The 11,164-nt window shown below is 44.9% G+C and overlaps 1 protein-coding gene across 1 annotated transcript; it reads right to left on the bottom strand.

Moving 5' to 3' along the window:
* Window positions 1-3,621: 3,621 nt before the first annotated feature.
* LOC103997682 (chitin-inducible gibberellin-responsive protein 1) lies at window positions 3,622-7,728 on the bottom strand. Its single transcript, XM_009418981.3, has 2 exons — window positions 7,575-7,728; window positions 3,622-5,592 (listed from the first exon to the last, which is right to left on the bottom strand). Exon 2 carries the CDS (start codon window positions 5,555-5,557, stop codon window positions 3,845-3,847), a length of 1,713 nt encoding a protein of 570 aa, XP_009417256.2. The 5' UTR covers window positions 5,558-5,592; window positions 7,575-7,728; the 3' UTR covers window positions 3,622-3,844.
* Between the last annotated feature and the right edge of the window lie 3,436 nt (window positions 7,729-11,164).

Raw genomic sequence — 11,164 nt, 5'->3', positions numbered from 1 at the left:
TCTGAGCTTTCGAGGCGTCACCTGCACGAACACCTATATCGAGAGAAGTTTTTCGATTTGGTTCCTCTGACGTTCAAGTTAATCTGTGACCCTTTTTTGAGTATAAGTTTTTCTCTAAAATAGAGTCCCTTGGTACAATGTAAGTGGATAGCTTTTATACCCCAACGTTCCCTTTTTAATATTTTTTCCATGTGGATAATAAGAATAGATAGGCTCGAGTAATCTCTCTTGGATTGTGGTCCACGAGGGTGGACATGTGGAGAGTGAGTAAGATATTCTCTTTCCTAGGTAGTCTTCACGTGATGACAAGTTTTGGATGGTAATTGATCACCAACATGTTTCCTATCACTCAACGTAAATAAGAAGAAAGAAATTTACAATTATCTTGCTCATTATAAATAATGAGAAGAAGGTTTTTCTTTTTCTTTTCTCTTTTAAGTGCTATGTGATTATAACATGTGAAATGATCAGTCGACAAATGTAATGCGTAGGACTAATTGACTAAGAAATGTTTTATGTGATGATCTTATGCAACAACAATTTGGGAGGCGCAGAACACAATTTATTGAGTTTGCTCGAGTCAAACAAAACCAGACTTAAAGACACTACCCATGTATTTGCTCTACTCCTACTACAACCTATAATCTTTTCATCACTCCTCTCTCGTGTCCTTTCTCAAGGAACACAAAACAGAAACACAATGTTCAATCCGCAAGTGTGTCTCTACTTCTTCTTCCTTGTTGCCCGATAATGAGTCACTCCTTTCCTGAGTGAGCAGGGCACTTTTGTTATTTCCTGGAATGCTTGCCCCAAAACAACGACGCCGTTACAACAGGCGAGCCCCTGCACGTGTGATCCGCCTCGGTCTCCTCGGTATCGCATTGGCACGAAGATTCCTCATAATAACCAAAATGCCATCATGCTTGTGCTCCTCGCCGATCACCTCGATTACGAACAAACCTACTGTGGTGGCGTTCCTGTTATTTCACACGATGGGTGGCATCGCTGGAAACAAACAAGGATATGGCGCCGTCGGCGTCTGGTCTCGTACTCGATTTCGGCAACCTGGGGAGCCCACGCCGGTGTCACCCCGCACGCCCCGAATCGAACGCCTGAAATCAGCTTGGGGGAGCACCACCGGCACGGAGCTATCGTCCTCCAGTTTTGGTCCCCAATCATTTCAAAAGAAAATATTTTCCTTTTCCGTGTCTCACTCCCCGCCTACGGTGAGAACTGATGCCATTGGAGAAATTTTGTGGGTCCCCCGCCACCCGGTGTTTGCAAGGCGGGCCCCGTTTTTCTAACCAATTGAAATTGTTCCCGTCTTTGTATGATCGCGATACAAGTCTTCACGGGCATCCGCACCAGGACGCGTGCTTCGAGCAGTGGAAGCATCACACGTGTCCCCTCCCTCTTCGCCCTTATAAGGGCGGACGCTTCTCGTTCTTTCTTGTGCAGTCTCTTGCCCTCTCTTGTTTCTTTCGGTTTGTGTTCCATTTCCATTCCCACGTAGGCTCTGTAGGGGTTTACGGACCGCGAGGTCGCGCGATGGAAGGCAAGAACGCGAAGGCCCTCCTCTTCTCCCCCTCCCTCACCCTTTCCTCCGTCGTCCTCGGGTCCTCTGAGGAGAGGCGGGGGACGGCCTCCAAAATCTTTCCATTGACGAGCTCCATCGCCGCCGGCTGGCATCCATTCTGCTCCTCCCATGATGATGTCGGCCACTCACACATCCTTCTTTCGCCTGCAGCTGGTTCGAACCATCTTACCTGCGTCCCGGAACGCTGTCCGAAGCTGACGACAACGAAGATCGAACCCCTTGAAAGCGAGGCCCCGGATTCGATCTTGGTGGACGGAGGATCTCCCGGTTTCCACCGCCTCCCGATGCTCAGATCTCTGGAGCCGTTACCTCTGGCGATCAAGATGCCGTCGGTTCCGCTGGGTATCCCCTCCGACGATCTGATCTCCGTCATCGAGCCATCCCATAAGCGCTTCCGAGGTTCGTCAGCTTCTTTCTCTTGGTCTCCCCCGCCGTGTGCTCCTCCTCCTACTGCTCCTACGACTCCGCGTCATCGGCGACCGCTGCCATCGAGCGAGCTGTCGCGTCAGCGGCGGAAGAAGATCAGCGACCGTACGCGGATCATCGAGTCGCTGATGCCGTGGGAACGGCGAATGGACACGGGGTCGATGCTGGAGGAGGCGTACAAGTACATCCGTTTCCTGCAAACCCAGGTGGCAGCCCTCCGTTCGATGCCGACCGCAGCTGAGTTCTCGGCCGCGCCAGTGTCCTCTGGCCGCGGCGGGGGACTGGGCGGGCTGGAGCGTCTCAACCGCCAGCAGATGCTGCAGGTGGTGGTGAACTCGCGTCGGGTCCAGGAGAAGCTCTACGAAAGAGGGCTTTGTGTCTTCTCGGTGGAGCAGGTGGCATCGCTCCAGAAGGAGGTGGAGCGCCGCCCTCCATTCGTCTCCGCTGTCAACGCCTCCGGCTGAGTCATCCCACGCAAAGAGCTCCATTCCCTTTGGAAGCAGCGATCGAAGCAGGTCTGTCAATATTTCCAGTTTTTACATACAAATAGTCGTCGTTTAGCTTTTACTTCCTTACGGTTGTGTGTCTGAAGAGAGAAAGAAAATGGAATTAGATAGGGTCATAGGGAGGTTGAGTGGGTTAAGTTTTGGGTTTCTTGGCGGGGGTTTGCTTCACTCACTTCTTAAGTTGGGAATTACTGTTTCTCCAATAGAATTAATTGGAGGCGGGTTTAATGAGATCGATAAATGGTGTAATTGATTACGGTTTAAAATGTTCCAAGTTTAGCTTCGTGTAACAGCCCGTTTTCTCGGATTTTGTCTTTTATGGTTTAGTTGAACCGAGTTTTAAGCCGTGGATGGAAGGAAGGGAATATATAGCATTGAAATAGGTTTTTCGCGAATCCGTTTTGCTTTTTTGGTTTCCAGTACTTTAACCGAGCCAGACAAATACATGCCGTGTGTCATATATATACCCTCCTGGCCGATAGCAGCCTCGTCACTGTTGCCTGTGGCAGCCTGCAAAAAATAGGCTGGCACTGTGGGCAGTTGACGCTACAGTAAATACCAGTTTCCCTTAATTACGTTATAATATAGAAGAGAATAGGTTTTCTTGCTTAAATTCGTCCCTAATTTTGATTCGCCTTACGATACAATGTTGGTCACGAGACATGGGCAAGCCATTACACTATCACAATGGTCCTCCCGTAACTCTCTTATGGTATAGGAAGCTTCTAGAATTACAAAATGCAGCATTGTTTGGTGACTTGCTTATATATCAAAGTTAGGCAAAACACCTCACAAATTGATATCGCCACGCACGGTCAAAGAGAAGAGGAAACAAGACAAGACAATCGCTCTCCTTCATCATCTCTTGAGTTTTGTCCCTGTCCTCCGTAGAGTTTCTTTCTGGTTCTATTTCAAAACCGACCAACAGAATCACACCCGACCCTGTTTACTCTGGTGTAATGCTCCTTTCTCATGTTCTTCACAATTTTTGTGCCATTCATCAGAAGCCTGTCCCCGTGCCCAAAAAGAAAAAGAAAAATGATTTAATCTCCACCTTGCTCGAGCAAACCCAGTAGAAGATTTAACAGGAAGGAAGGAAACAAACGATTCTAATAGAAATAGGACATGTCACTTTAAATTCCCCGGCTAAATACTAGCTGGTACGATGTTACAGAATGCTCAGATTACAGCAATGGATGCAGCACAGCTGAATTCTGCATCAGATAGAAGATGCACTTTAACTGGATGTCCTACGAACCCTACAACGATCTTTACCTGTGCTTCTAAGAGGGTCTCTCTTTCTAATGGGTTGTGATCAGTGCCAAGCAGAAGCTGAGATGAGGTTCCTATTCTTCCAACCCAGCAGCAATGTGCCGTCTTTCTCCACCAACGTATATTTTTCAGAGTAATAACCCAACAGTGTCTTTATCACCGAGTTCACATACGGACTGAGTGGGTAGGGCTTGAAACCTGCCATGCTCAGCCTGGATCTCCACTTACCCAGCAGCTCATGCCTCTCGATCCTGTCCTTCCCTTCACAGGCGATGATGTTGACTATGTCCTTGGCCAGACAGTGCTGCTCCACGTTTATCCTCTCCTTGCTATCCCTAGGCAATGTCACATCGATCGACTCGAACATTGCGGAGTAATAATCTAGCGTCTCCACAAATCTGGTCAAGAACGGCGTCGTGTTGGTGTTGGACTCCTGCTCCACCAAGGTTGTCACTTTGGGGGATAAACCCTTCACCAGCCTTAGCAGCCCATCGCGAGGATTGTTCACGTCGACGCTCTCGTCGGGCGTGTGGTGGAGCTGGAGAGTGAAGTTGACGGCGAGTGCTTCCCCAGGCCTTATGTCCAACATCTCTCTCGTGACCTCAGGCCCATACACAGGCAAACCTTTGAACTCGAGGGGAATGTTGAACTTGTTGGACATGTCGGACAACAACTTCCCAACCGTATGCAGGCCACCTCCTCGAGCATACTCCGCTACTGGATCGTCAATCCCTGTGATCCGCACATGTGGCGGACCTCCGGGTCTTGCAGCTAATGCTTGTATTAGAGTGATCCATTGGGTCCCTTGAGCAATCTGGAAGTCAATAATGTGGATACTGTCCTCGTTCCTTAGCGCATCGGCTATTGCTCCATTTGCAGCCATATACCCGAATTTGAAGTAGGGGCAGATATCATACAAGATCCTCATGTAAGAAAGGAGCTCACTGCCCTCCGGCTCACGGCACCTCAGGGCATGATAGATGTTGGTGCCGGAAGACTCATGCCTTGCCACCAAGCCTTCTAGCATATAAGCCCCAAGACGCTGGATTGGTTCTCCGCTAATGGAAACAACACTTCGGGCTTCTTCAGCTAACAATTTAAATTCCTCTATCTTATTCTCCGATAGAGCTTCAGCACACTTGATCAAAAGCTGTTTCACATCGTCACATGGTGGATAGCTCATTTCTCTCTGACGTTTCTCTGGACGGACCTCTGGATTCAAACATCTACCGGAGAGGTAGTGGGGATGTATCCGATCAGCAGATTCCAATTGGGTCGCATGGGTCCATGTCCTGGACCGTTGCCTTGTGAGCGGAGGTTGCTTATTCTCAGTCATCTCTGCACTTGTGCTGGTTGTCGGTTCATCCGTGTCTGGTGCCATGAGCACAGTCTCAATCTCATGTAGAGCGTGTCTCATGCTCTGCCTGGAAACTGCATAAAGTGAATCCGATGGTACCTGGACACCCTCCGGAATGTCAACTTGGGACTGCTTGACTGCGTTGTCAGTGTCCAACGCAGAGTATTCAGATGGGCTCACCGCTGAGGTAGTTTCTGTTGAGCTATTCTGCTCCTGACTATTGCTTAGCAGAGACAAACTGATGCATTCAAGCTGGCTGGAAAGAGGGGAGTTAAGTGAGTTGCCAAGAGCTAATTTTCCGGTATCTAATGTCCATTTAGAGTATGCAAGATCTCTCGGAGAAGAGTATTCACAGATTATGTCTGCACCAGTCAATCCAGAAAACCAATAAGAGTCCATGCTAGAAGGACGAGGATCAATTATTCATGATATATCTGCAGGTAAGGAAGAACAAGAAGATATCTCTTCAGCATATATCACCTAAAAACATGTCTGATAAGAAAAACTGGAAGAGGCTACAACAGCTTCAAAAGAAATCAGACCCACAAGATGCATATAGATATTGAAAGGAAAAAACAACAAAAGGATTGACATTTAATGCATTAATTTAAATCTAAAAAATTAATATGGTACTTAACTATTAAAACAACAAATCATCTATGCAATTCAGGAAACAAATGACACAAAGCAATCAAAAATTTTTAGGGAAAGATCCTGGTCCCTACATCGTTTCTTCCTCGTTCACAAGCAAATGCACAGCTATTTAATTTTATAATATTTTCACACAAGTAATATGCACAAAGTATAGTTAGCTATGATATTAGGCAAAAATAGCATTCATCTACAACTCAAGTGATAAGAACACAGAGCATATCTTGTTGTTTGTGAGTAAGGCACATAGATGGAATTTTCATATAATTGTTGCAATAATTCTATTCTAGCTTCATGGCAAACAAAAAAGATTCAAGCTTCTTGTCTGTTTCAATAACACATTCTAGCAAAAAACAGAATGGGTTATTGAAAATGAAGCTACATTATCATCGGACTGTAACATGTGTACTGACGACATTTGATCATCCATACACTTGATCAAACTCCAGCACCAATGAGGGATACAACCTATTGCATATTGCAATTCTGGTTTAGTCTTTCAGCATCTTATTAGCTTTTTTGCCTCTGGTCAGAAAATACTCATCGTCTGACTAATCACCATATATGACTTGTCCCAATCGACCTTATTCTATTTCAAAACTGAGAAAAAAAATTAGGCATATATTGATTTATGTGCACATGATCCGAAATCAAATGTCGTGACAATGTCAAGAAAGAAGAACTTTGTAAGAGTCTAATGTGATAGGATGCTGACAAATATGATAGACAACTGTGTGCTACCGGAAACTTGATATCTACCTTAGCTAGTCAAGCTCCCACTTGTCTTCTTAAGTCATATGGATAACTTATCAACAGAATCCCTTGCTACACACAGCTAAAAGAGTTTTCTAGCTCCTTGGAGGAGACCAAAATCTTTGGTATCATCCAAGAAGGATTTTTCAAAGATCACCTACTCCGAAGTTGTTTATTATAGCCTGAAATTGCTACAGTGGCATTCATTTAACTTCAACATAAAAAACTGAGATTCCATTGATAAAATTATAACTCTTGCAAACATGGCAAGATTTTAAAGAAATCTACTGGCATAGATGAAGATAGTTAATACTGATGAACAACATTATTTCCTCTGCTTTTTGGGGTTAAGCAATAACAAGATTGATGATATTGGAATTAAGCATCATAGTAGGACTGGGCATGAGCCGTTTGCATCAAAGATTTCGATGCATGTATTGCAGAAACTTTCCTAGTCACTATAGATTCCACAGGGCAGGTGTGTTTTATGAGTAATACACAGCAACTCCTAACATGTTCTACCACTTGGGAGCAAGGAACACAAAAAGACCAACAAATTTCAATCGAACAAGCTCAAGCACCTTAACAATCAACAGTAACACAGACTTTTTATGTCTCCCTTCTTTTCTCAGAGATTTTTATTTCTATCTATAGGCAGAGTCTAAAGACTACGAGAAAGAGAAGCAGGTGTCATATGCCACATAATCCTCTTTTACTCGACACATAAACCACCGTGCGTATCACACCTCAAGACAAACAACGGGAAAGATAGATCGCCAACATCGATCTAACCCCAAAAGGCAAGAGCAGAGAAATCTGCAACAGTCTAAACCCGCAACTTCATTTCCCCAAACAACCACAAGCTTTTACATGAATCAGCTACCTCAAAACACTCGATCAACCCCATATCGTAGATTCAATCATTGGGAAATACAGAAAAATCCATCAGAACTCAACAGATTTCTCAAAGCAAACGAATTGCTAAAGAAAACATATAAGTCTCCGATTCTACCTTCTAATTCTTCGCAGGTTGCTTCAAAGATGTCGTCGCCTCGCTTCACCTTCCACCTCGGCTTTCTTTAGAGGAAGGAAAGTTCTCCTTTTGCTTCCTATTTCTCCAGAGAGCCGCGGCTTTATATAACCGAGAGAGAGAGAGAGAGATGGTTGATCGTACAGCTTAACGCTGTCGTTAAGCTGTCGCTGAGAGGTAGCCTTCGGTCAACTTACCCGCGTACTCGATGGTCTTCAGCGGCGCCCTCCTACCCCGCTTCCTCGTTTCTTTCTTCCAGCCTCCGCCGTGCGATCAAGATCTGGTAGCTCTAAGTGGCAACCAATTAGCACAGCCGGGCCCTCGTTGGCCCGCCGCGGCTTCTACCACGCGTGCCGTGCTGTGACCTCCCTCCTCAGGACAAGCGGGACCGGTGGGTCTGACCTCACGTGTGGCGTTCGCGATGATCTAGCCGCCGTCCGATCTCCATCCGACGGACGGACGGAGAACGTTCCCGCGGGTATTCTCGACACTTTTGACGTGGCCGTGTGCTGCGAAAACTAGACAAGAGGCACATTGATTTCGTACTCCGTCAGGACCCACTCGAACGGCCACCCGCGTTGTTAATGGAGAAAAAAGTGGGCCCCACATTTTTCTGCGCGGCACAATAGCTTATGGATAAGATCAAAATGGGTCCCGGAAGGGTGACGTTCCCAGCGATTTTTCTGGAAGCCGGTCGTTGCTTCTCCGCAACTACATGTGGGAGGAGAGAAAAAAAAAGACCACGTAGAAGACGATGTGACGTCTGGGACGACGCTACTGTATACAATAACGACGGTGACATATCGTTGAACAGTGATTAAAGTTTGAATTTATTGTACAAATTAATTGACCAATGAAAAAGTCAATTAGCAACAGTCAATTTAAAAAAAAGGGGGGTCTCATGTTTGCCTTAAAAAAGCCAATTCGCAACATCTTTCGCAGGTAAGCGTTGACTTCTTTGGTGAATTAGGTTGACCGTATGGGAAGAGGTAAGATAGGTGTCACTCTCAATTTATTACGTAAAAAACCACAGAAGATAAGCATAAACATTGACTACATCGGTAAACATGTCATGTGAGAGCTCGCCCACAAACTTTCTTTTCTTCGAAGCCGCTCTCGTCCCCGAGACAACTCTAGGGGTCTCTCAGCTTGACCGGCTGGCTATAGTAGCAGACAAGGGTTGAGGTTGCAGATAACTTGGGAACAAATATATGAGATCACAAATCAAGAAAAATATTATAGGGCATTCATCCTTGCATACAGACCAACGTTCCCTGCCAAGGAATCGAAGGCAGATCGACCTATAAGCTCTTGGTAGTCGTGCGATGGCCTGTGAACCCTCCCAGCAATGACTCTACCCACCAGCAATGTTTCCTTATGGAAGGATCGTCTTCATTCATCTCGATGTGCTCTGCCGCTAGTGGAAGTCGGGAAAACACCGATCCCTCCCTTGGGTTCCTTCTCCGTGGGGCATCCATGTCTGATGATCTTACAAACGCTGCATCTCTCCGACGCGCAAAGGCTCGAAGAGCCGCCCATCATGCCAAGAGAACAGGCAACGGTGGTGCCATGGAGCCTTCGTTGCTGTCGGCCAAGCATCTGGGGCGCTTCTTCGGGAGTTTTCTGGCTTTTGTTCTGACCAATTCCCTTTGCTCCTAGAAGCGAGCGAGAGACTTTGGGGTGTTGTAGACCTTCAGCACCCTCTCAATCCGTCGGCAATTGCGATCGGTCTTCGACCAGCCTGTTCTGCTTATTATTTCTACTAAGAAGTCGCCTGCCACGAGTTCACTGACTAGATATGGAAGAGAATCGCAGTCACTTCGCTCGAACAACCAGTCAAGTCAGAGATATCATCTTCAAGAAAGAAGATGGTGATGCGAGAAAGAAATGAAAAGAATTATACGAAACATGAAAATCGTCAAATCTAATCTGCATCTCCAGCTGGGTTTCAAGCCATGAAATAGGATTAACATAATACCTGCATGCTTGGACAGATGGTGTGCCTCCAAACTCTCCCACTTCACAAACTTCTCCCCAAATTTTTGGTAAGTTACAATTGTAGAGTGATAATAATAATAGAAGATAAGAAGAATAATTGAAGAAGTTTTATTGTAGAAATGAAATAGTTTTAGCTTCAATATATTAACATGTTCCCTTTCTTATTTATACAGATTAGGAGGAAGGATTTCCCTCAATAGAATAGAGAGATTTCCTCATATAATTAGGAAAATCTTATCTTCTATCATGCCCCCGCAAGATGTTGCTTCTGACAAGGATACCAATCTTGGATCGATGCAAAGAATGATTTAAAGCGAGAGGCTTCGTGAGTAGGGCAAGAGCAGATCGCTATTGTTGCTGCGATTGCTGTTGCATTCCCTTCGTTCTCCTTACATCCGTTTTTCGTTCTTCTTAAGTCTGCCGACTGTTGGCAGATCAGCGAAGACAATAATTGAAGAAGCTTTATTGTAGAAATGAAATAGCTTTAGCTTCAATATATTAACATGTTCCTTCTCCTATTTATACAGATTAGGATGAATGATTTCCCTCAACAGAATAAACAGAATAGAGAGATTTCCTCGTATAATTGGGGAAATATTATCTTCTATCAAGTTGGAGAAATCTTATCTTCTATAGGACTTCTCTATATCTGTCTGATGAGAGAACCTTGGTGTTGAAGCAGCATGGTGAACATGATTTCCAAGCAAAGCAGTAGCGAGAGATTTAAATCACGCTTATCTAACAAACAACGCTGATAAACTCCCACATATGTGTGAATTGATAAAATATTCTACTTTTGTGATGTTTTTTTATTACAACATGAAATACTACTCTTGCTGTTGGTCATGTCTCGTAAAGCTCATAATGCTGCGAGCGGAGGCACGGGCAATCTTTGAGGCTCCCAAAGTAGGGTTTTGAATATTGATTTGTATCGATGCACTAAGCATATATACCGATGTATACTGTCGATACGTTAGGACATATCGACGATATACCTTAAAACCTTAAAAATGTTTTTACCTAACCAAATGATATGTCTCGGTAACGATCGAAATCAGGAATAGTATCGATCGGTACACCTCGGTATCGATCAAAACACTGGTACTACCTGATAGAGAATGGTCTGCGTATCGATAGTGCTTGTAAAGTGTAGATCTTATCTTCACGATGAAACAAGAACAGAATCACTTGCAGACCTGGCTGCTGCTTCCTTACCAGCTAATGATCTTTATTCTGGCCTATCTCTTTGACCTCTGTATAGGAGGATCAACTTATTGTCTTAGCGCAGTAGGAAGTAATGGATTCTGCCCTTCACCCAACAAGTAACTACTAGACAAGTAGGCGCCAAGTAACTACTAAACAAGTAGGCAAGTAACTCCGGACCTATACTATTTGCTATAAAAAAACACACGGTTTCTTCAAAAAGATCATTGAAAATAGGTCATCTAGTAGGGAAAACTCCCTTGCAGCCTTTTTTCCCCGGGTTTCTAAAACTCTTGTGTCTTTTTTTGTTCTCTATTAGCGGAAAATGCTGAGCTACGAAAAAACACGGGTTTCGTCAAACGAGTCCACAA

Source organism: Musa acuminata, chromosome BXJ2-9 (assembly GCF_036884655.1).
Source record: "Musa acuminata AAA Group cultivar baxijiao chromosome BXJ2-9, Cavendish_Baxijiao_AAA, whole genome shotgun sequence".
Taxonomy (NCBI): domain Eukaryota; kingdom Viridiplantae; phylum Streptophyta; class Magnoliopsida; order Zingiberales; family Musaceae; genus Musa; species Musa acuminata.
The sequence above is the reverse complement of the archived record's forward strand: the minus strand, read 5'-3'. Positions and strand labels throughout refer to the sequence as shown.